Source organism: Tauraco erythrolophus, chromosome 27 (assembly GCF_009769465.1).
Source record: "Tauraco erythrolophus isolate bTauEry1 chromosome 27, bTauEry1.pri, whole genome shotgun sequence".
In the NCBI taxonomy this organism is placed as follows: domain Eukaryota; kingdom Metazoa; phylum Chordata; class Aves; order Musophagiformes; family Musophagidae; genus Tauraco; species Tauraco erythrolophus.
Genome location: NC_141491.1, coordinates 295,245 through 321,497, shown reverse-complemented (window position 1 = coordinate 321,497; position 26,253 = coordinate 295,245). Strand labels below are relative to the sequence as shown.

Here is a 26,253-nt window from a genome sequence, read left to right as displayed (position 1 = left end):
CACGTACTGCACCCACGGACCCGGCGTGGAGAGGATGCTCAGAGTAACACACGCCACTAATTTGCTCTTGAACAAATTACATACAGTGGGGCTCCAAAAAGCTGCTCTGACCGAGCAAACTTTGACCAGTTCTACGATGAACATTTACAGACTATGAGATCAGGAAATGTATTAGCAGAGCTTATCTATCCTTTCAAATATTTTTGAATGGAACTTCACTAATTTCAAAGCAATCATTGAATTGTTGGAGTTTCAAAATGAAGGGGGGGGGAAGAGAACATTGTTTTGTTTCTTTTATATAAAAAAATAAATGCTTAAAATTTCTTGCACACAAGCCAAAATTCCACATACTACTGAGCCCTGATGAGCTGAATGAAGGACCAATTCTACAAGTTCAGTGGGTTATGTGCCTCATCATCACCGTGAGCTCTCATCTCACCACTTGTGGTTTGCAGGTGAACCAGGGGCACACGGGCTGCATCGCCAGCCTACCAAGTCTGACAATCTTTCCATCTTGTCACAGGGAGTGAACCAAACACAGAGGCCATCTCAAAACATTTTGACATCTGCTCTGGGGGCTGGTACTTCAGGTCTGGGCGGACAACAGATGGCACCGTTCTTGCAGCAGCCAGGGAGCATGCGCTGCCACCGAACCGCAGCTCTGCGGCGCGGTCCTTCCCCCGCTCTGCGACATAATCTACAGGATGCCATCGTGTCTGTCCTGTGCTCCAGTTCAGGCAGCGGCTCTCTGCAACACTTGAGTCCACAACTGGTGCCTGACAAAGTGAACAGTTAAAAAGCTGAGGCCTGAAGGTACAAAAGCTAGAGTGCTTAAGCGCCATAAAAATGGTAAACCCAACTGAAGAGAATTCACAAAATCTTATTTTCATGATGGTTTTAATAATATTCCTTTGCAAAATGAAGCTGAGAAACTAGAAATGCATAAATAGGCAATACACAGAGCCATTAAACGATCCCTCGTAACTATTAGTGTCCTGTTCACACACGCCATCCTTTCTACGGGCAAAGTTTTTGCTATTTGTCAGTTTAACATGTTTCAGAATTACTTTCCTTTCACATAGAAACTGGTAAAAAATAAATTTAAACTGGCACTATATGTTAATATCTGAGAAATGAAAAAACACCCCAGTTTTAAGTGTAACATTTGTGTAATCTAACGAAGCGAGCTGGAAGTTACAAATACCTTCAGTTCCCTTATTTGTTGTATGAGAGGTACAGTCACAAGGTACATATACTTTGTTCTTATCAAAAGAAACCAAACCTTAAGTGATTTGCATAAAAAATTGCTGAGAGCATATCTCAATTTCATACACTGTGCTAAAATATTTATCTTTACCATTATGGTAAAGTGTATACAATGTCACAGGAATTGCTCATGCTGAGTATACCAAAACCCCACTGATCTACCACAGAATTGCTGTATTCACACAAAATCTTACGGCAAATTTATGCTCTGTCAACTTAACCTCATCTGATTTCAAAATTTCTTCATCTCATTTTAACGAGACCTATGTGAAGGCCAGAAACCACATTTATTATTTCTAGTATTGATTTCTGCCAGGAAAGAAGGAAACAACTGTTCAAACTACAATTAATTTGCGATGACCTCATTTCTAAACAGAAATGCTGGAATGATGGCAGTGTGCAATGGGAAGGCAGAGAGCCTGCCACAGGGTTTAGACATGGTTATTTTCAACATTTGACCAGAAACCACTCAAAGCCAAATCCTGGTCTGTGCAAGTGCTTTGTTCACTGGATAGACAAGAAACCCAATCTCAACAGATTTATTCCAATCTTTCTAGACATTTTGCTCATAAGCTGCTTCTGAAGAAAGTTCTGAGTAGTACTCTAATAAAAATAAGACAGAACCTCAAAATGAATGCAATGTTAGAAATAGCATATATTACAAATCTTTTCTCGATAGGAACAATTAATAAGAATACATATTAGCTTAAAAACAGTTCAGCAAATGTTGCTGATCTGCAAGAAATCTCAATTCACTATTTACAAATAAGACAAAGTGAATACAGGAAATTTTACACATTTGGTAGTTAATATGTTATTGTTTGCCGAGTGGTCTATTAGAAACTGATATTTAGGAAGACTGGAAAAACACCCCAACCAGTTATTACCTCTTCGGTCTATATTTTAAGTACAGAAAATTAGACAGTGAATACTGGAGATAACATTCTGCCTCACTGGGGGGATCAGGGACAGATGACACGATGCTCAGACTTTTGCCATGAACACCATTAAAATGTTCTGTGTACAGGACTAATAATAAATACACCTACCCCTTCTGAAGAGAGATTGTTGCAACCAGTTTAGTCTTTCATCTGTCAAGAACTCACACTCCTGCACTTGCCAATTCAGAACAGTTTAATGATTTTTTTTTTCCTTTTGCTATACATAAAACGTATAAAGTCAAATTTAGATAATGGGATCAACACAGAAGACCAGTTATTCACAATACCACTTAAACGAGATGACAAAAGCAACGACTAACGCGACACAAGTTCACACAAAGAGGGGATGTCAGGAACAGTGCTGACAGTTCACACTGCAGTCTAGCATGAATGCAAGAGAACTGCAACCGTATCGGTCCAGTCCCGCAGAACACTGTACTAAGCAGTCTTATCTGTACATGGAACATCTCTTATCAAAACTGCTTCTCTTCAACATTCATCCACCTCTATCTGTGAGACCAGGACGAGTGCGTCCCCTCCATCAGGAAAAGAAAGAATATAGCAAATAATGAAGGGGGAAAAAAAAAATACCCACAAAAAATTTACAATACATTTTTTTCCCCTTTTGATGAGAATGCTTTTTTCTGTACAAGTGTTTTTTGCAATCTAATACTGTCTAAAAAGCTATCAGCTTCTTCAAGATGGCCACTGTAGGCATGATAATATTCCAGGAACACTTAAATAACAGTTTTTACAATAAATTTTAAGTCCGTATCATTAGATTACTTTATATGCACTGGTCTCTCATCTGATTTTAGGCGTTTTCTACGTGGCTGTATAAAATCTTCATCGGAGTCCTCAGTTATTTCACCATCGTCTTCTTCCTGTTCAAATTCTGGCAAAGGCTGGAAGGTCCTGTCTGGGTAGATCTCTGTAAGTTTATCTTCAAAGTATAATGCAACTGCCTTCCCTGCCTGTGCTACTTCTGAATCAGCCTGTAAATAAAAGAAGACAGGAATATTCACCTGTTGGAAATGCACATCCCTTCACCAAGTGTGCATGGTCTGAAACGCTTACCTTCAAATTAATCTCTTGTGTTTCTGCATAAACTTGAACAACTTTCATCATCTAAAAAGGATACCAGAGTCAAAAAAAATGAAATTATAATCCCTTCTAAAGTTATGAGATTGCATAGGATTGGATGACTAAAGTCAGCCATAACAACAAACAGTTTGTTATGGACTACACCACTTTAGTTCTCAAACTTAGAGAAAGCAGCTTTAAAACAGTCTTAGGAGGGTGACATCAGGTAAATAAACCTTCAACAAAACACACAACTTTTGTACAAGTAAGTGTCTCCCAGTCATTTTCAAAATTGCACTCTACTCATGACTGCTTTCTTTGTTATGAAGTTCAGTTGCCCGGACATTACTGTGGAGAAGTCTCACTGCAGCGAGAAGTGCTCCGTAAGACCACTTTCTCGAGGGTCTCACCCTGCTTTGATTTCTACTTTTTAAAAGCACATGGCTTAAAGGCACTGGACACGATGCTATTACGAGAGGTCAGGGCGACTCATCTCTCGCCGTGAGCCAGCACTTCAAACAACGAGACAAGTCTGAAACACCTCTTTTTTTTAAAAAAAAAAAGAAACCACATCCATCAGTCCTGTCTCCCTGTTTCACTCTTATCCCTAAGGGCTACAGCATGTTTTCCTCTGCAGGAGATGCTTCATTAATTCCTTTGATTGAGAAGCTCACTAATTGCAACTTCTTCCACAGTGCTCGTTAACCTCCACCTGACACAGAGACACAAGGGAGCCGAGGGTGTCAAAGTCCCCAGTGCTGGTGAGCATGTACACCATCAACCTTGATTCCTCCTAGTGCACTTGTGAAACAGTTGAGACTTTAACTGGGTTTGTGTACTTCCTCCCATTTACTTCCTCGGAGTCAGAAACGCAGCCTGAACGCTGCAAGACTCGGACTGCGTTCTGCAGAACACCACTGGCTGTTTTACGCATTTCTAAGGTCAGCAGAAAGCCATTCCCTGCGAGGCCTTCTCCCCAGGGCTTTCTGCCATCCTTGCTTTCAGGCATCTCAGAAACGAGGACAACCTCTTATCTCAGCTCCTCTCAGCACAATACCACTTTTTTTTTTTGTTATTCAGAATATTTTTCCACTGCTTCACTTAGTAATAACATTTAGGTAATTTATCTCCCCAAGTCACAATTCACATGAAAGGTGCAAATATTTCATTATCAGATGGGTTCACTGCAAAGTCAGTCAGCTTTCCACGTTCATCAAAAGTACGACTCTATACAGAAGTTACCTACTGAAAACTGATTTTTGTGAGAGCCCAACTAACCGTGAGCTAAAGCACTACGTTTAATGCCAACATAACACACACAATGCTTTTCTGGGTTCAGTCTGCACGAGGTACTAGAACCAGCAGAATATTCTTCAGAAAAGCACTTTTCCTCAGTAGAGGAAGCTCCCTCAGTAGAGGCCTACTATGTTTCACAAGTGTAAGAACAATTCTTTGTATAGCTTGAGACAGTTTTAAGGACTGGTTGTTTCAATACCACACTGGGTAAGCACTTCTACAGTCTATTCAAGGTGTAGTAACGAGGTCACCCTGCTCCTCAGTCATACATCCGTGCCAGGGAATGCACTCAAGTTCCCTCTGTCAAAGCCTGATCTCCCCATTTAGCTAAAACTCAGAGGTAGTTCTGTAATTGCATTTGTCTTGTTTGCTTTTTAGGTGTCTGATTCAGCATCTGCTCCACAAGCAGAAGTTACAACTGGAAGCAGAGCCTTTAATTGGAGAAGCTGCACAACCATGTGAAAAAAATGTATAGAGATTGGAAGTTAACATACTTCATTAAACCTTTCACAGTTCTTGAAGATCAACCGGACATCTGCCACAAAATCCTCAGGAGTCTGGTAGTGTTGGGAATGCTTCTTTTGCAGTTTCTTTTTCACTGTAGATAAATCCATCGGTTTCTTTATAATTTTATAGTAGTTTGGTATCTGTAAAAAACAAATTGTGATTCATCACTACAATGACTACTTAGTCCGCAGCAGCAGTGGAATTTCTTCATTTATCAAAATATCAATCAGCTAATCTCATCACACATTGTATGCATGTCCAGTGAGAACATTTTCCTCTCCTCAAAGTGTTTAAGAAGTTCTTTTTCACCTTCAGTGTTTACCATCGCACAGTAATGCTTTTCATTATAGTTCCTTCTTTTACAGCTGAAAACAGGAGAGTCAAAGCAGTTTCTTTCCTCCTTTCATTTAAGAGATTGTAAAAAAAAAAAGTGTCCTAAAAGCATTTTCAATTTCATGGGTATCCTGAGACATCATCTTCCAATTCAACAACTGCTAAGTATTTTTAAATATCTGGGTTTGAGATTGGGAAAAGTCTCAAAAGCTTTTGCATGGAGAAGCTACAGAATCAGTTTGTCAGAATCACGAAATACTGCAAGACCACCAGAACTTTTAGATCCATCAAGGGAACATGCTTCAAGTAAAAGCAGACAGTTCCTTCCTGATATCCACTCTAGACTTTTAGAGATGTTATGCCAAAAATAAATCATAAACTATTTTTCAGGAGACTCACCGAGGCTGGGACTGGCTCTTGAAATTCAATACTCAGCTCATGACAATACAGGTAAAGCAGGAGACGTTCACATTTCTTACAAAGAAATAAACAGTTTCACATTAATATCCTTAATTTATCCACAGCCCAGAAGTTCGTATTTCCCTATTTTAAAAAGGTTTGTACTTTAGCAGCTTAGTACCAGAAAATTTCAGTGCAATCCCCCAAGCTTAATTATAAAGAGCATTGTCGAGAGGGTAGAACACCACGTTACTGTTCACATAGCAGAAACACATTCCCCTTTTTGCTTTCTTCTTCCTAAACAAAAGCCTAGGCCTAAGGTCAAACATGACGAGGCCTGCTAAAACACAGTCAAATTACAAAAAAAAGACAAACTACAACTGCTTTTGTTCAACCATAACTGCATGTAACAGGAAAAGACTGAGTTGCAGACTTTTATTCTTTTTCCCACAAGACAAAAGTAAACAATTTGAAAACAAAGCCAGAGCATTTCTATGAATCCCCTGTTTAAATATTTTTCTTTTCTTGGCTTGTAATTCCTTTGGAGGAATTTGATTTGATAATACTCAAACACTTTATGCACAGGCTGACTGATAAAGCTAAAAATAATTCTGACTGTCAAGGTCATTACACCTTCCACAAGAATGCACCTAAATACTTCCAGCATCTACCACAGCAAGAACATAACAGACCAAACTCTCAGAACTATTTTTATGAATAGTTTATATATATTACATGATGTAAATATAACAATATTTACATCAATGTAAAACATAAAGAACTTCTAATTAAGAACACCGAAGAGATTAATGCACATTAAAGGATGTGTTCCAATACAGAATATGTGTTTACATGCAAGTTTTAGCTACCAGGTGATTAGAATCCCAACGTAATGGAGTGCACCTACATGGTCACCAACACCTGGATATGTGGTCACAGCAAGAAAAATCTCATTACTCATTTTGTTTTTTGTTTTTTTTTTTTTTCAAAAGCCACAACTACATTTAATTTGCTGCAGTCACAGCAAAAACATCTCCAAGAAATCCTAGGGGATAGCTAATGTGAGAAAGCACTTTTTTTCTAGGAAACAGATTCCTACACATTTGAGACATACCCTTTGGTCCACAGGACTCAGGCCTTGTGCTGTTTTCCCTTTCTTGTTGTGTTGTGAATTGTCACAATCATATTCTACTTCTGGTTTGCTGAGATCTCTGCAGAATGTACATATCCACTCTCCGCTAAACAGAAATAAACACAATTATTCCAGATACCCAGAGACAGTCTCATCAGTGATGACTACACAGATTTTTTCATTAGGTCTTACAAATCCACATTGTACTGTAGTGAAGACTTGGATGTCCAAAGATAAGGAATAACACCTAATGCTCGAGATAATTCTGCCAGTTGAGGCCATTTTTCCTGCCCTCATGTTCCTCTCCCAAGCATGTTCTAATACTTTACAACACCTTCTTCACCATGACTTTAAAATGAACTTTGCATAACAGAATCGCACTTTGAGACACGATATATTTATCAGATAAACACTGATCAGCTGCACGCAGAAGGATTCAGGCAGGCCTTTGAAATGCCAGGTTGTTTTACTGACAGGAAACCATGCAGAACTGGCTGATGCTGAGGATCAAATACCAGTTTTGGTACTGGGTTGAAATCTACCACATGAAGGAGACCACAGAGCTGTTCTCAGGAACCACGACACTGTTTCTGGTACCTTGGAAAGCTGAGGAGAGTCGGGACATGACAAGTCAGGTGAAACACCTTTGGGCACTTTTCACAACATAACAGATCCCCTCCGTTTTGGCATACAGCACACCAGTCTTCGTTTGGATCATCATCTTTGTTATTGCCTTCTCCTCCGATTCTAGCTGATCGGTGCATTAGACTCCGCACTGGGGATCTCCCATTTACAAGGCTATGTCCAGACTGTTTGCAACTTTCACTTAAATCTGCTGGTTCAGTTTTTACATGATTTTCAAGACTTCCTAATGCTTCTAATTCACTTTCCAGATGCAAGTTAGTGGATAGTGGTGGCGTCAAGCTGCTCTCAGGACTGCTAAGCTGAAATGAACGTAGAACACGAAAATCAGAGAGTCATTTTACAAGGGTGTCTTTCTTCATGTGTTGGAAGTCAAAAGCCATCCACCATCTAAAGGTACTACACACATTTCCCAAAATAAGTGGTAAATCATTATGAAAATCTGAGTTGCATACAGTACGGAAAACTACTTTTTCACAAGTCCATCCTTTCAAGGACAGACTCATTTCTAGCGATATATAATATGATACACACACTTTCAAAGCCAAACACACTGATAAATTGTTAAAAATATACCTTCACTGTCATTAGGAAAAATCCTCAAATCCATCACCCTGCTCCCAGCACACAATCCTATTAAATCAAGCATAGCTGGGAAACACCAGAAAATATTCACTTGCACAAATACTTCATTCATGCTCTGGCATAAGAACTTTTGACTGATTGGAAGATTTCTCAGTGTAATTAGTAAGAGTTCCTAAACGTTCGTATGTGTCTAACAATGGGGACTTACAGTTTTTATTAGTTAGGGATTAAAAGCAGCACAGACACTGCACTGCTGGGAGTAACAGCTAAAGATGAAACTTCCACAACAGACTCCCCGTGTCTGGCAGAGCACAGTACTCAAGGGTTTAATAAAAGTCCTCAACAGGGACCACACCGAGACTACGTTCCGTTTTCGCTCGGACTACTTTCAATGCACAACTACCTATCACAATATGTAAAACTGACAAGGACTGGGGGTGTTTTGCATCCTCATCACTAGGTCAAGCCTTTGTCCAAATCAGGAAGGGAACATCTACCATCAATTAATTGTTGAACATAAGCCAGCAAGCTACTGTCCAAGTCCCACTGCCAGCTTACTGGTATCTATGTCACCAACCCCCAGTAATTCATAGAATCATAGAATGGCATAGGCTGGAAGGGACCTTAGAGATCATCTAATCCAACCTCCCTGTCATGGGCCGGGACGCCTCTCAACGAGATCAGGCTACTCAAGGCAGTACTACGAAACCAGACAGCTCAACACTTGAGCTGGCCTGCACTTAAAGTCCAGACATACTGCCAGGGAGCAAAATCGCTCTCACTCTTCAGGGCTGTTAACAGAATGTGAGGCCTAGGAGTAAAATTTCTTGACAATTTCCAAATTCTTAAACATGCTGCTAGGAAAATCAAAACATACTGTTGCACAAACTAACTTTACCATGCAAGCACTCCTTCTGCCATCCTCTGTTTTCTCCTGTTTCACTGTTCCTGAGAAACTGCATATCTCTTCCTCCGTCCCTGGCTCTTGCTTGACTTTCACTTGGTCAGACTTGAAGTTAACACTTGTTTTCTCAGCAGTTCTGCCTGAGGAGCCACAGCTAGAAAGATATCAGCACATGAATAAGAGGAAAACTTGTCAGACCAAAGAAATTTAAGTGACCATTTCCTAAACTATTTCAAAGGCAAAGCATGTCAGAACAGAACATTCTTCCATTACTGGGTCACAGTTATATCAAAGCCCTATTGACCCGTTGCCAATTCATTTTTTTGAATTCTTCACCTCTCATTTTTCAGCCTGGCAGCGTTAACGTCACATACTCACCTGCCTCTGCTACCTGTACTGGAGGTACTAGGTGGCCTCACAGGAGTGTGGGAGTTGGATAAACCTGTGAAGAAGTGTAGAAGTTGACTTGGTACAAATTTACATTCTGCAATAAAATAAACGACTAGAGTTGAGTAATGCCAGAAGTGCTGCTAGAATGTCCTAATTTAGTAATTCATGTAAGTCAGCTGCTCTCTCAGTTGTTCGATCAGAATAAAGGTCTAGCACATCACATCAAATAAAAACAACAGACAACACACTGTTGTTAAGAGTCCCAATAATTGTTTCACCTAATCCAAACAGCGCTATAGTTCTCAGCCCATTAAGTCCTCAAATTTTATCCATTAACATCCACCAACAAAGCCAAGAAAAGCAGACTATGTTTTGCATGCAGGTTTTGAGAAACATCCTAAGTTCCACTGCTGCAACCATTCATTCACAGAATCTGACAGTAACCTTGCTGAGAGAAGACTAAGAGAAACACATATCAAATGACTGAAAGCAGCTTCTTACTAACAAAAATGGATATTTTCAATGGTTAAATAACTCAGCGTTGGGTATTGGTGACTTAATTTGTTGACATGCATAATGAATGCTCTATCAACTGGCTATACATAGAATGACCTTGCTCAAATTATTGTTGGGTGCAAGTATTTCTGTGACTAAGCTATTCTATAAACTTACTTCTCAAACCTCAGAATGGCCTAGACAGTCATCATTAAGAGACAATAACTGAACTACATTCTCTGAAGCACAAAAAAAGAAAAAAGGATTACAGTAACATAGGACAAAGACATAGTCTACACATATATTTGGAATACTGCATTCATGTTTATAGTAACAAACAGTCAGCACATATTTCTGAAGAGTAAAACTTAAATTTCCAGAAGAATTTACTTCTGAGCAAAATAAATTTTAAACTAACAAAATATCACTTCCCTTTTGGCAGGAAACAGTAGGCAATTATTTTCAACTTAAACACTAGAAATATCCATCACTTTCTAGAATCACTAGAAATACCTATCGCATTTACCTGATGACCCTGGAGATAGAGCTGAAGGTCCTGGGGAGGGATTCATGGTACTCGTAGGTTGTGGGGGTAGGTGGCTGCCTGTAATATATCTACTTAGAAGGTTATCTAAATTACTTGAACCAGCATCTTCAAGCTAAGAAGCAAAAACAAAAGTTTTAATCAGAGAGGTCTTGTGAAAGTTTCTTAATAGTGCCACATCTTTAGACTGTGATCAACATCTTCACCAGACTTGTCCACTGTCCCTTCAAGGACTCAGAACATCAGCAAGCATTTTTATCAGTTTCATACAAAGATCAGTCTTTCAAAACAGAAACCCACACTCAGAAACCTAAAGTAAGATTTTTCAAAAGCTCCTAAATATTTGAGTTCTTCCAGTACAGTCACGGGCTGCACCTAGGTCATTCCAAACTTTTTGGTTCCCAGATGTTCGGTGTGTTAGCAATCCGGTCGTTCCTACGCTGACACCATCTGTATCGCTAACGTTGCAGCAGTTACTTCACAATTAAGATGTTAAGGGAAACCATGAACTTGTTTTTCCTTAGCATGATGTGAAGTCTCCCTCCCTCCCATTCCCTTTTTACACAGATTTTAGTATCTAAAAAGAGCACCTTAACAGAATTCTGCACTTTCAGTGCACCTAGAAGTTGCGTATTTATGTTTTAGACTATCCCACTAACAACTATTTCTAACTTGGTGTATCACGAACTTTGGACACATACAGCTGAATCATTCATAACCAGTCACACTCGTGTTTTGTTCTAATGACTAAACAAAGCTCCAGCACTGCAGATCAATCACATCCAGAGATGTGATCCCTTTTTCCCCACTATTCTTACACTAGCCAATTAACTGCAGATCCATTACAGAACTGCACATACAACCCTTAAGCATGACACTCTACAGATTAAGAGTTAAAAAGTTGCTGGCCTCTTGCATACAAGCAAACAATTGCAGCCACACCACTGGGGTTCAGAGGAAACGCGAGGAGAGAGGAAAGCAGGGCAGTGGGACACCTTTTCTCTGACGTTTAGGAACATCACAGAGAAGTGCCAGGCAATTTTAACTCTGAATAAATCACCATTCAGGACATTTGACATATGCAACTATTCAACTATTCTAGTGATATCTTCCCATGGGATAGTCTTCTGTAAGAAAGGAAGTGAACACAGTACTTGGGATTAACTAATCTAAGTATTAATTTTGCTATAGGATAGTCATTAAATAATGATTAATCTAAAGGTTAACGCAGGTCGAGCAGGTCAGCCCTATGTAGTGAAAATAGTTGCATGCTCAAGTCAAAGGCTGACGATTATAATTCTTCGACTTTAAATGATAACCAACTATCCCATTCCACAGACAAGTACCGGTATCCAAATAAAAAAAAAGACACAGAAGGAAAGCAGATCATTACTTCACCCACGGTGTAAGTGCCTGATCTTCTCCACTGACCTGGATGGGTGGGATATCCGGCAGGGAAGGTAAATTCTCTGGGTTTGTTACAGAAGGAATGAGTTCAATTGCTGCAACGGACGGACTTGTCGGGCCACGGTTCGCACTCGCCATTGTTGCGGTAGTAGGACTAGTTGGGTTAATAGTGGTGTTGTGCACGGAAACAACTGGAAAAGGCCCCGCGTGACCAGGGTTAGAATGCTGCAGGAAAAGAGAAGAGACCATGACTGCATTATGGACAAACCCGACAGTCACTGCACGTAAAACTGCAACACGTGCATTACATGATAGTCCTCAACAAAAAATTGGAGGGGAAGAACATATGAACTCACGTTTCTATCAACATAACCTGACAGCACTGAACGCAAAGCAACTGCTATTTTTATTTAGAGAGAAAAAAGACTTTATGCGGCTAGATATTTAAATATACAGCACATCTTATGTTCATATGCCTGTCTACAAACTTTCCTTTTTTTAAAAAAAAAAGAGTAACTGTTTCAAGTATTATAAAGTCATTTTTGGTTTTCCAATCATATTAACATTCATTGTCAAGAATTTTTATTCTTAATGGTATGCAGAGCTCTGCATCATGCTTCAGGTTTGAATTTAAAAACATTTTGGAATTTCATTTCATTTAAAATCCTCAACCACATCATTTTGAACCTCACTATTCTCTAAAAAACCCAAAAGCTGAACGTCTCTGAACAGCGAAACAGGAAATGTTGTTTCCCAGAACTAAGATGCAATACAAGCATTAGAATTCATTTTCATTCTTAAGGTTTGAATTTTCTGATGTGCAGCAAAAATGTCACAATACAGTATGCAACATGAAAAAGCATATAAATGCGTGTAGCTGTGTTACAGATAAACACATTTACAGCTGGAGGTACCATCTATTGCAATGAAAGTCTGGCACAACGGCACAAATGAAGCGTGTATGCAGGATATACTTGTCTTTGAAGGTGAGGTTGCATCATGGAGTATTGTGGTCCATTGTGGCGTGGTATTCCTGGTATACGAGCAGCATTCTGAGCCATTCTCATCTGATGTGCTTGGAAAGCCCCACAGTTCATGTTACCCCTCTGCATGGTCTGCATGCTGATCAACCTGGGAGGCTGCAAGGGTTTTTGTTTTTTTAAAATTTTTGCTTTTAACATGGAAAAAAGAAGCCAATCTCTTTCCACAGTTGCAGGTTTACTATTTACATAACACCAAGAAAAGCCAATAGCTGTCACATTTAAAGCATGTCAAATTTCAAAAGCTGTTCACGTTTACAAACTGCTTTGAAAGTTTGTAGTGCAATTTTAAGTCTCGGTGTTACAGTAAAGGGTGAAATAAGAATGTACAAGGTACTTACCTGCTGCTGTAAGACTTGTGGACTCGTCTGCCTGGGAACTGAGCTGGTTGGCTGCCCCATTCTCATCTGCTGCAGTTGTTGATGCTTTTGTGCATACACTTGCTGCTGCATATGCTGAAGTCGAAGCTGTGCTAGATTGATTTGTCCTGGAGTTTTGCTGACATGGTTTGTTCCTGGAGGAGCTTGTCCAACCACTACATTAGGAGTGTAACTAGGAGTCGGTTTATTTTCAATGACAAGGTTACCTGAACAAAACAAAACAAAAGAACTAGTAACCCTAGCTCACCTCCCCACAGTGCTGCAGGATAAGGCAAAAAAACATTAAACACCTTACATCCTTAAAAGAGCTTAAAAAAGCACGTTATTACTGCATCTGACAACAGTCAGCAATGTGCAATAATCGTAACTGCAAGTGTCCAGTGATCCCCGCCGTCACCGAGCACTCATGCAGAACACGAGCCCTCCAAGCTCCTACCTCACCAAGCTCCCAGCTCCTATCTCAGCAAAACTATTACAAATCTCGTGGCAGCTCATGCTTGGGGCAAAGAAGGAATAAACAGCTGCACTGAGAAAAACTACTTAAGACACAAAAGATTACAGCTCTGGTGCCATAACCTGCCGTGTGGCAGCTGCAGGCACAGAGAGAGGAACAGCGGTGTATCTCTCGTTATGAGGCTCTGGTTTTCTTTACCTTTGCAGATGTGTCAGACATCTTAGAATACATCGCTTCTTTATTCACTTACCTTTCCAGCAATCACATTGCTGGTGCTGGTACGTAGCCGTGAACTTGGCTCATACCAACAGTCCTCCTAACTATGCTCATTCATGCAACTTCCAACATATTAAGCCATCTAGTATTGCTCCACACGCAGCTAAATATGAAGTTCAGATAGGCAAAACTGATTCTATCCACTTGCCCAAAAAGCTTATTGCAAAAACAAAAGCATCCATTTAGTGCTAGTGTGTAATACTATAAGCATCAGAACCACTTTAAGAGGGGAAAAGGAACCACTCCTAGAACCATTCCCACTGGAAGCCAAAACCTGCGGAGAAAGTTTGCTAACAGAAAGAACAAAGCAGGTAAGGAGGGTAATCAGGGCTAGACAGGCTATATCAAGAGAGTTTTGGTCTTCCACATTAAGAGATGTATTGCACTCCAACTCATGTTGAATGAACACCTCCAACTCAATCTATGGATTTTCAAGTAAAACAGAATAAACAAACAATTTTCTCACCTAAATTGACGACGTTCTTTGCCCAGAACGTAGGGTCACAATGGAAGCGTATTGCTCCATTGGCAGCTGGGACAGGATCACAACGTGCCTTTAAAATATGACGTAACTGGAATGTTATCTAATGGAAAGCAAAAACAAGACTGTTGATGACAAAGAAATAAAGAATGAGAACATTAAGGAGTGTGCATTTGCCCAGTGAGTTTAGACTGCTGGATCACCAGCAAGCACTGCCAACAGCAAGTTTGGTTAGCAGCCTGGAAAGCTCTCGATTCACCAGGAAAAAGTCATCCACTGTACAACTAATTTTTTTACTCAACTCAGAGGATTACAGAGAAGTACTGTTACACAATAACACTACTTCTGCAAGGACTCAAGTGAAACACCGAGGTGCCTTTCCAGAGATGGACCCCATTCCTTTTATGATAAAACTGTTAAGTCCTTAATTTACAAATGGCAAGTGGTGTACAAGTTGGGAAATTTATCCCATTGTTACAGAGGGTTTTTTTGTATTGTATTTTAAACTAAGCACGAACAACTCGTCGTGTCTTCCTTGGATATCATTTAGTGAAGCTACGGGATACTTCAAAAATTCTTTTGACTAAACATTCTTTGTACTGTCCAGACAAGTTAGAGGATGCTTCCTTACCAGTCGCTTACTGTATAGCAAAGCAGTACTGCTGCCACTTGCAATAGCCCAATTAGTAAAGTTCATCACATGCTTCACTTGTCGCGAAAGCCCAGTGATGTCATTTTGTTGTTGTATTAACTTCATCTGTCTCTCCTTTGTTACGTTCTACAAAGAAACAAAAACTTTATTACAATGGGGGCTTCAGATTTATGAAGAAAATGTAAACCACTATCATAGTTCTTAGAGCAAAAGAAAAATGTCACAAGCAAAGCAGCTTATATTAATGCTCTATTCAGAGTGGCTAGAACCATCAAGTAATAATTCTCTATTATTTCACACTAGAAGGAGGGACACTGATTTTAACAACCCAGCACAACCAGTAGAGCAAAGAATGATGTCAAGTCACATCAAACGCATTGCACCACTTTACGTGCTCAAGATAAAGTACACAGACCTGTCTCTAGGAGTTTACACTCTGAGGAAAAGCTTCTGGACAAGGTATCAGGAGAAGACAAAAAGAAGGAACTCAACCATAACAGCACTAATATATTCACATGAACTTTAAAAAGCTGTTTGAGGAAAAGACTGGATTATACACACCTTAGAATTATGTTATAAACAGAAATACAGCAAGCAGAACATGATTTTCAGGCAGTCTTTCATGATAAGCCTGAGCTTGAGCGAACCTGAGGCACAGCAGGCACAGGCTCTAGCTGGTGCAAGGATAAGCAAGAGATTTCACTCAACACACTACTCAGAGGCAATGTCAGTATTGCAACACCTGCAGTCACACCAAACAAACTGCATTTGAACATGGAACGCGAGTTCCCAAAGGGGACTGGAAACAGTGAACACCACTATTTTTTCCCTTAACTGTACCTCAAGGTGCTGTAAGAGAGATTTTCCCTTTTTATTGATCTCATTGATGAGGGTGAATATAGCCACTTTGATTTCCTGTTCTACTCGTTTGTTAGTTTCGTTTACTTCTTTTATCCTAAAAAAAGAGAAATGTATTGTCAGGCAGTCACTTTATCCTATGCTGCCAAATACTAAACACCACAGGCATTTTCCCACCCTTACAGAGAGAAGGAGCAATTTCCATATTCAAGACGTTTCAATAAGTGCAAAATTTATAGCGTGTTTGATTTCTAACAGAGATTCTCATTAGTCAACTTTTTCAAAGCCATCCAAAATTTCAGTTTTGGAAAAAATTTAAAGACTCTGAGATGGAGATGGTATCTCAATTAACAACTTGTGTTTTACTTTAAATAATATGAGAGAGTCCTTGTGGTTTATACACTTTATTTCTATCTTTAAACACACAGAAGTCATGCCCAGCCAAGAACATGTGTGTCTGTCTACACATATACCTATCTCCATATCATGTCTCTTTCACTGTGAAGAATTTATACACAGTGTCTTAAACTTTTATGCGATTGTATATTAACCAGAACAGAAGTCACCCTGAATTACAGAGGGACTCCCCCATCTCGCTCCAAAAACGCTTGTAACAAAAAGTCTGTTACATACCATTCCATACACTATAAGGATATAAATGTTTCACTACTGATGTGCCTGACGTTAGTCTGTTATTCTCTTGTGCTTTACTACTACTGCATTTCAGTTTTTTAATACCTCACACCTCTTCATCATTTCCATCACTGTCGTTCTTCCTCAGTTTTAGCATCTGCACTATTCTCAACTTCTTCAGACTCCAGCAAATAATCTCGAGCTCTGTCCGCAGAATTTGAAATACAGCATTTCTTAAACTCCATTGCAAATTCTGGGTTTATTTGATCCTATGCTGCCTTAATCTAACGACAACACAGCGTTGCAGTGGGATTCTTTACTTCACTTGCAGGAGTCAGAGCACAATATCTTGCCACCAACCAGTCTGAGAGCAAAGACTTGAACTGCCCTTTTTTAAAAGGCTTCTTCACTACCAGGTCAAGTATCTGAACTTGTGATGTCATTCATCCTGATATGATCACAAGACCAATACTCATTAGTCTGACAACGACCTTCATTGTTGGTGTCAAATGCCCTTTAAGGCACCCTGTTCACAAGTGCTTTTTCGTGACAGCACAACCTGGTCTTCTACTCCAAAAGACATTCCAACCCTTTGTTTAGTCGGTAGCTGTCCCTCCTTGGCTTTGGCACCTACAATTACTCTAGCAGGCAGCTATTCCTTCAACACTGTTTTACGCTTCCAAGATCACACATGACGGCAATTTCATTCCATTGCTAACCCTGACAATATTACTGTAATACACTTTTTTTTTTTTTCCATTCCCTGAAGTTTTTATGATAATGGATTTTGTGCCCTACACTTCAACAAAGTAACTGAATGGCATGTCAAAGTAAACTACTGCCTCACTTGCACTACCCATTTGGCTCAGCAGATAATCATGATCTTTACACAATCCAACCGCGCGCTGCAGAAATTCACTGAATTTTCAGCAAAGCCAGAAACTCTTAAGCAAAAAACCATTACAATATGTTACTCATATATGCACCACCCATTATTGGCCTTGAATTCTTATCAGAGAACGTTTTGTGACATTTCTTGAGCTCTCAGTTTAACTATTTCCCATGTAACTGGGTTTCTGTTTCTTCCTCAAGCATGCAACAATTCTACAGCTTGTCCTCCTGCTTCGCAACAGTGTCCTCTTTTGGGTCCCTCCAAAGAGTTCTGTGCCAAATCAGCACATAAAACCTTCCATTTTCATAGCTTCCATCTTCACATGTTTGGCTCTGTCATGTCATATGTTGTTCTTCCCTTAAAAATATTTCTTTTTTCTTTAAACATACATGGTACCACTAGGAGTTAAAAATTTACACCAGAACTTCTCCTTACATCTTTGGTACACTTCCTTCTACCCTTGTGCTTCCCATCTCTAGATAATATCTCATTTTGCAAATGACTTAACAGTTGCAGTTTTGCTCACAAAACCACTGAGAATCACAGTGGAATTCCCTGACCTCCAGCACACATCACCATAAGCGGGTGAAAAGCCAGCAGCAATCATATGTTCTCTGTCTCTATATTCAATGTTCTATATGATGTTGAATTTAAGCTAACCCTGGCATTTTTAAGTTAGACTACCTAAAGAAAAGCTTGTCTTCCTTTCAGATAACTACACCAAGTTTTGCTTGCCTAATTAAAAAAACACCACCACACAAAACAGTCCAACAAAACTCCTCAATTTCCTATTCACTTTCAAAATAAGTTTTTGTTACAGTTCTCAGAGGCATTCATATGAAACATTAAAGTATTTCAAGAAAAAATTGTATATCTCCACAGTCAACACTTCTGTCACCTACAGCTGAACATAAGGCAAATTTGCTTTGCCTTTTTTATTCCTTCTTTTTTTTCCCCCCACCTTCCCTCCCCTAAATGTAATAAACGTGTCACACCTTTGGTTCTACTCAAAGTTGCCATACAAGACATGATCGTTGATATTTGTTACTTGTATTAACTTCCTACAGATGCACAGTATCATAAGGAAGAAAACACTCCAAAAAGTAGTTAAGTTCAACACAATCAAAGATACAGAATCAACTAATATGTAAGTATTATTCCAGTCCCATCATTCATCTTACTGTGATTGATTATAAAGGCAATGTAATAGTAACAGTTAATGATTTTCGGGTACTTACCTATTCTGAACTTGAGCAGCTGCAAAATTTACATAATTCTTCTTCTCAAGAAGTTTGGCCAATAGGTTCTCAATTGCACCCTTCTGGTTCTGAAAAGCTTCTTCCAGAAACTGATACCTTTTCAACATGCAAAAGAAGATATCAATCACCACAGAGCAATGTGCTAAGGGTTCCCAATTTAGATGCAAAGTTACAACATTTTGGAAAAAAAAAAAAAAAGACAAAACATATAGAAAAATCTAACTACATATGCAGATCAGTGTGCAAAATGTTTCAGTACTGATAAAATCCTTTGTACGTGTCCAGAAGACTGAACCTCTTTGGGCCACTTATTAATTCCAACTACACAGGGAGACAATGCACTGCATCGTTCCACAAGACAGCAAGCTACGGAACACCAGCTAAAGGAGATCACAGAAACTTCAGAGTTTGACAAAATATTTTGTTAACGTTAGATGAGGAAAATTCACTAATAGCTTAAACACACATTAAACAACACAAAAAAAAAAAACCCAAAACTATCCCAGAAAAAGTTTTTCAGCTGAGATTATACTGCTTATATCTGACTGAATTAGTTTAATGTGAAAGAAAATATTCCTATTAAAAAACCTTAATTTTTTCTTTTTAGATACTTCCAAGTGAAGAACACATCATTCCCTTCCAAGTCCTTCAACCAAACAGCTACTCTATCAAAGGCACCTTCTATTACTTCATCTGAAAAGAGTCCAAGCAGCTACATCGAAGGAAAACAATGAAATTAGTTGCGTTTTCCTAACATACTATGCATCACAAGAGGAACTAACAATGCAACAGAAGCAAAAAGCCTATGCTGAAAACAGCAAGGAGAATTAAGTAGCTCCAAGAGTTTTCACCTTTTCTGATCGACTGCACAACTACCAAAAGATTCCCCCCAAACCCAGGATTCCTATCAGTCACTTGCCACTTCTTGTCTTCGCAGTAAGTAAACTTCATGCTTCTGAAATATAATTTGTCCTACAACAGGGAAAACTTAGGTTCCCAGAATGTCTTCCTTTCTTCACCACACTAAATCCCAACATTCAAATTGGCAGAAAACTCCTACAATTAAAGTGAAACATTTTATAAGCTGCGTTAGAAGTAACTTATATTATCTCCCAACCACAACTGAAAAGAAAACAGCACCGTCTTTTCAAAACCTGGGAGTCTAACAGGAACAGACCGGATATGATCAAATATACAGTAACACTGAATTTCTTGATTCAAATTTCTCACAATTATGATAACAAGCCTTTGGCACAGAGAACATTATTCACCACAGAAACAACTCTGCTCCTGTTCATTAGATCTGTACCAGCAGCAGACAAATTTCAACACCCAGAATTTAGATTCCTCACTCTCAATGTTCGAACGTTGCTTTTTCTAAAAACAGTCTAAAGCCCTTGCAGACAAACAGCATCACAAGATTTTAGGTATTATACTACAAAAAGTAGCATTACTAAAGCCCAAAGGCCACAAAATTTGAAATGTTTGGAAATCTGCAGATTTTCTAAAACTATTTTATTTTGAAAATCAGATTTTCACTTTAAGGACGAAAAAAAGATCTACGCTTACCTAGTATTGCTAAAATTTTGCTGTAGCTCCTGCTACAGCCAAAAGACTTTTTTTTTTTCCTCCCCAATATTGCATTGTTCTAGCTTCCAAACTGTGTGGACTGAAAACTAGCTAAATTAGAGGAATTGCACACCATTAGGCTGCTAAAAGCACGTCAGCTTTCTACAGAATCACCAGCAATTCTTTCACTTGAAATTCTGAATTGAACACTGGACCATGTTTCCACTGAAATGGTGATTCATCTTCCTTTGGTGCAAGCTATTAGGATCTCAGGTAAGAAGTAAACAGGAGATTAAAATAAATTTTTGTTTCCACTTGGCATGACTTTCCTTCAATGATTTAGTGAGCTTCATAAAAATCTCAGTTGTACTCCATGGCAGATGAAGCCGCCACCCTAATCATCTGCAATTCACATCTGCAGACAGAACAATTTTTAAAGAATATTCTGCAACAAACTATGTTAATAGCAAGTATTCTCTTCTGTTACTGAAGAGAACAGAGAAGTAGAACAAGATACACCTGTTAATCAGTCAGCATCATGCACAAAACAGATGCAAAGAACCTGACTAGAAAAGGTCAGTTAACACATCTTGGGAGACCACGTCTTCTGGACAAGTGTCTCTTTCAAGATATCTATGATCAAGCCTATGAAAGAACAGAGCAGGAATATTTGAGGTTGTTAATATGTTAATAGTACTAATTTCAAAAGTAAAGCTCTCCATCAGGCTGCGAGAGTAATCACTGCTCTGGAAAAAAAAAAAAACACAAACCAAACACACACCTAAACTCAGTATTTCACCTTTACAGAGAACTGTTACTTGTAGACTGACTAGGAAAAGCAGCACTGCAGAGGCTGATAAATACATATTTATCTCCAGATTATCTATTATAACACTGCAAAATACTTTTTCAAACATTCAAACAACTGTACTACAGAGCAGCAAGTTTTAGTGTACCTTAAGAGGTTCCAAATTTTTTCCAGCAGCTAAGAGAAAAGCAAACTCCAGAGACAAACTCCATCATTTCTTTTTACTTGAAATGAGGCAAATTTCAATCAACTAAACCAAAGCATTTTTTCCCCTCTGTACTTCCTCTACAAAATTACCCTAAATTGAAAGACTATTGCATAATAAAATACCCCCTTTCAAAAAATTACGTCATCCATGACTCACTATCACTTTTGCTTCTTCACAGCACCAAGCAGCGTTCGGGGCTGCAGTGATTTCCCAGCGGGGTGACGGCACTGGTAAATGCCCGGCAATTTAACGCCTTCATCGCCCCAAATCGCCTCGGACCACGCGCTCCGCGTGCGGCCTCACGGCGCGTGGCGGAGCTCAGCCCAGCTCCCAGGCTGTCCCTGGCCAGGGACCATTTCAGGCCGACAAAGCGTCAACACAACGGCATTTAATGGCACAGCTGCTTTAAACCAACGCCACTTCACCCGCTCACAGCGCACCTCCGGAGTTAAGACATGGTAATATTGGTACCTGTGTTCTTTGTGCTCCAGTAACTGACAGTCTCTGCATGTCAGCCTGTCACAGGTTTCACAGAAAAGTTTTAACTGCTCTTGTTTGTGGACAGGACAGAAAACAGGACGTTGACCAGATGCTCCCACGGCCTCTGTTTTTAAAAATAAACGATTTTTGCATTTTAAAATAAAGTTTAGACAATCCGAAGAGCAAAACGACTAACTTCCAAGCTAAGTAACAACCAAGAATTTGGGCAAAGACAACTACAGACCTATTCTCACCCTAAAGTTACCATGAACACGGTCTCACTGAAATATTTACAGTACGGGCGGTTTACAGCTGTTTCTGCTTTATGGTATTCAAAGCGGAGGAGGAATTCCTCCCCTATTGCGAGCACTCAAAAGACACGGGCACCTACAAGAATGTAAAAACTGAACACAACCACCAGGATCGTGGACATTTGTTCAAAGAGTAAATTGCAACGTCACCCCTGACACACTGAGGCATGGATCAAACCTCACAAACTTTTACACTGCCAAACACCCATGGTTTTTCTAAATTAGCACTTCAAAACCTTTACAAACCTCATTAAGTCACATGTAACTTAAGCGGTAAACGCAAAGCAAACATTCCCAGCGTTGAGTTACTTAAACATCAGCTAAATTGCTAAACTTTTCCACTTAGCAAATAACAAATAAGATCAAAAAGTAGTTCTGAGTTCACTAAGAAGTGCTGCATGGTCTTCAAAAGACATTTTGAATTTAGCACAGCGGAAAGCAGCCTTTGGAAGATGCAATGGGTAAGGTTTAAAACATGATGCCTTCCTCAGTCTCCAACACTTCTGAAGCTTGTTATATCATGCAAGTCATTGTAGAGAGCTCATGAACCTACAGCTGACACTCATTAACAGAAATTCGAAGTCTCCAGGACATCTCTTAGTCTGATAAGAAAGAAGGGAACAAGCTCCTCTGAGAAAGCAATGAATAGTCGTTGCACGCAACCAAGAGTCACTAAGGAGTGCTGCACATCGGCCAAAGGCAGGCCACCCTCTTGCCATACGCTAGCGCACCGACTACACGTGGGCTTCCATCTTCACAAACACCACCCTAAATTTCTGATAGAAGTTTTACTTTATTGGAACAGTCATTTTTCCAGCACCTCCCCACTCAGGTTACTGAAGGGGAAGTGGAGCTGTAGTATCACCCTGACAGCCACAACACAGCATCCCTAATGGACGACGTTAGTAATTCTCTGTAGGGCCCTGTAATTTGGTTTCACCTTAAGGGTTTCTCACCTACTAGGGTTAATACAGAATCACAGAACGGTTTGGGTTGGAAGAGATCTTAAAGATCATCTAGTTCCAACCCCCCTGCCACGGGCAGGGACACCTTCCACTACACCAGGTTGCTCAAAGCCTCATCCCATCTGGCCTTGGACACTTCCAGGGATGGGGCAGCCACGACTTCTCTGGCCAACTTGTGCCAGTGCCTCACCACCCTCGTTGTAAAAAATTTCTATGTTTCTATAAATATGCTTAAACTTAAATAGCTAATATTTCTTATTAAACAATAACCATTAAGACATACGGCAAAATCTCTCCAAAAATTAAGTTTCCTTGATAGAGCAAGTGAAATAAGATCGCTGTCTAGAAGAACTAAACTCAATAGCAAGCTTTTAAACTATTAATACGATTTTGACAAGAGCTGCAGAAAGCAAAGCAGTGTTACTTCTTTGAAAGGACACAACGAAACAATCACAAAAATCTTAGTTTATTTTAACGGTAGAGAGTAAAATGCCAAGATCTCTCTTCCTCAATACAATCAGTCTTCATATACACCCAGACTGTGTAGAATCTGCAGGTCTTAAAACAGAACTTCTACACCATTTACAAATAAAATCTTCTAAGCTAAAATCCTGTTACCTTTTACCTGTCTTGAGAATGTTTTTCACGTTACTTCAGTAGGTTGCAAACAATATACAGTTAAACAATAGTTTAAGAATTAACTTCTAATAAAGCTGCACATCTAAACAAACCGTACACACACTTCAAACACCAAATTTTGCTAACTGAAAGAGATATTAAACCTAAAGTAAATTCAAATTTCCCATTTACTCAGCAACATCACTATAACAGTAACATCCTACGGAATATGACTATAAGCTTATCTGTACATACTTCTCTACTAGAAGAACTATAATTGCTCCTTATAACCAAGTACAGCAAAATGTATAATTTAATTTCCTTGGCCAATGGATAAGATTACCAATATGTCCGTGTTCTACTGATTTCAACCGCTCCACTTAGTTATGCTACTAAATAAAAGGATTATTAAGAATGGATCTAAATTCTTTCCAAAGGCTGCAGTCTCGTTCTGTTTCTTCCGCACTTAAGATCAAACAGTACAAAGTATTATCAAATAATCTATTTTAGTTTAAAATTTAGTTTTTCCTCTATTTTTGAAGCTACCAATTTTGCACTGGTAGCTTTTTGCTAAACTTTTCCCAAATCTTTGGGGAAAGCCTAAATAACCCTCTCTCTCTCTCTCTCTCTCTTCTTACATGTGCTAAAATGTTTTACTACAGGCAGGACTAAGCAATATCAAAATACTCACCTGAAGACACATCCTCTTTCTTTCTGATCATATGATCTTTAGTGAATTTTACTCGCTGATGAGCTTCTATGCAAGTCTTGCACAACCACTCCCCACACTCTACACAAAACCCGACAGCACTAGCGTTATCTTCACAGCTTGTACACACCTGCAAAAGGCAAACAGTCCATTACTGTCATTTTTCTGGAAAGCACTAACACACACAGAAACAAAACCAGCACGTAAATTCTGGCCAGCAGGGAAGTGCCGTACCTGTTCTGACTTCTCATCAGAGCTGCTTGGTGTTTCTGACGTGTCTTTTACGAAGTAGTTATCCACCAGGTCTATCTGTCTGCATTCTTGGCGGCATATCGGGCATCTGATTACGCCAACTGCCAAACAGAAAGTTTCGCAGTTTTAAGGAAAAGGACATGAAAACCAACATGCCCAATATCAAAAGATGACAAGAATGAACGCAAAAATCCTGAGACTGCTCATTTTGCTTGGGTGAACGAACAGATTCTACAGCTGACATTATCCTTAAAAACCAGCTGTTATCCATGTATAACAGGTTTCCCAAAAAAAGCCACCTGAACAACAACGAAACACAAAAAAACCCACAAACCACACCCCCCCTTCAGAAAATGCTCCGTTACCTAGAACGAATTTGTGACAATTTCTACATCATACTCCAGTTTTTCCTACTGATTTCTTCCCCAAAAAAATGTGTGTTTTTAGCCAAGTCATTTGTTCTCCCCAAGCAAATAGCATCTTCCCCCCACCCCACTTTAGTTTGTCAAACTCAAGACACCTGTTAATTACTTCTTAGAACCACCTGTTGCCCAATCTGTCTCAAGAGCAGCATTAAGAGAGGTGTGCCTGGATAGTCAGGTGTGACTTTAGTGATGTTCATGAAAACGTCAAAGCAGTTGAGTGTCACGACATTCTCCCAGATACAACAGAGGATGAGGGTAACCAGAAAGAAGGGCCTTTGCTCTTCCAGGAGCTCAGACTCCCGGAGTGCTCCCTCTCGCTCGTCCAGGATTGCAGTGTCAGGACTTGTCTGTTTGGGGATCGTTAGCACAGAAGGGCACTGGTATTGGTCACCAGGTGGTGAGCAGCTACACTGTGCATCACTTGTTTGTACACATTGTTATCATTATACATATCTATACATCCATATATTAGCAGCAGTAGTATTAAGTTGTTCTTATATGAGCCCATGAGTCTCTCTCCCTTTTCCCCATCCCCTGAAGCCCCTCGAGCGAGCGCCACGAGCGCCCGTGTGGCACCACGACACTAACGGACCGGTTTTCACGAGATCAGGGAGGCACATGCAGTTATACAAACTATCTGAAGGTTTCAAGGGTTTTTTCAAATAGTGTTCTGCAGGGAAGGCTAATACCAAAAAACACGTGAGTTGACAGCAAAAAACCCCTCTCATGCCAACTACACCTGCCCTTCTGCAGCACATGCAACACTGCAGATATTCATGTAAACGTATAAACACACAGCTTTAACACTGGATATCAGACTAGCTCCTTCCCAGTATCCTGCTTTGCTACCGTCTGTAATTGCTAAACTGGAGTTTTAAGTCCCCAGAGGAGCTGCAAAGAAGTTACGTGAACACAACTGACATTTAAAGATGCTCTATGAACAATCTACATAAAGGTTTGAAAACTTATGTACCACTAAGGTAGTGGTTAACACCGTCTTCCCAGAAGTGTCATCTAGTCCTTAAGCTACTGTACAATTTTATTGCAAGTATAATTTTC

General features: G+C 39.6%; 1 protein-coding gene across 3 annotated transcripts in view; it reads right to left on the bottom strand.

Moving 5' to 3' along the window:
• Window positions 1-1,154: 1,154 nt before the first annotated feature.
• Window positions 1,155-26,253, bottom strand: part of TRIM33 (tripartite motif containing 33) — a 35,388-nt gene continuing 10,289 nt past the window's right edge. For 2 of the 3 annotated variants that reach the window (XM_086627435.1, XM_086627436.1), the window contains exons 2-20: window positions 24,752-24,870; window positions 24,500-24,647; window positions 21,906-22,038; window positions 18,829-18,945; window positions 16,048-16,162; window positions 15,187-15,333; window positions 14,541-14,658; window positions 13,306-13,550; window positions 12,899-13,063; window positions 11,949-12,149; window positions 10,500-10,632; window positions 9,467-9,530; window positions 9,083-9,242; window positions 7,555-7,901; window positions 6,940-7,063; window positions 5,826-5,900; window positions 5,081-5,233; window positions 3,285-3,335; window positions 1,155-3,202 (exon numbers count right to left, since the gene is read on the bottom strand). In XM_086627435.1, coding sequence (XP_086483561.1) covers window positions 2,990-3,202; window positions 3,285-3,335; window positions 5,081-5,233; window positions 5,826-5,900; window positions 6,940-7,063; window positions 7,555-7,901; window positions 9,083-9,242; window positions 9,467-9,530; window positions 10,500-10,632; window positions 11,949-12,149; window positions 12,899-13,063; window positions 13,306-13,550; window positions 14,541-14,658; window positions 15,187-15,333; window positions 16,048-16,162; window positions 18,829-18,945; window positions 21,906-22,038; window positions 24,500-24,647; window positions 24,752-24,870 — 2,828 coding nt within the window. In that variant the 3' untranslated portion in view covers window positions 1,155-2,989. The remainder of the gene's footprint in view (window positions 3,203-3,284; window positions 3,336-5,080; window positions 5,234-5,825; window positions 5,901-6,939; window positions 7,064-7,554; window positions 7,902-9,082; window positions 9,243-9,466; window positions 9,531-10,499; window positions 10,633-11,948; window positions 12,150-12,898; window positions 13,064-13,305; window positions 13,551-14,540; window positions 14,659-15,186; window positions 15,334-16,047; window positions 16,163-18,828; window positions 18,946-21,905; window positions 22,039-24,499; window positions 24,648-24,751; window positions 24,871-26,253) is intronic. The other variant, XM_086627437.1, reaches the window with a different exon arrangement.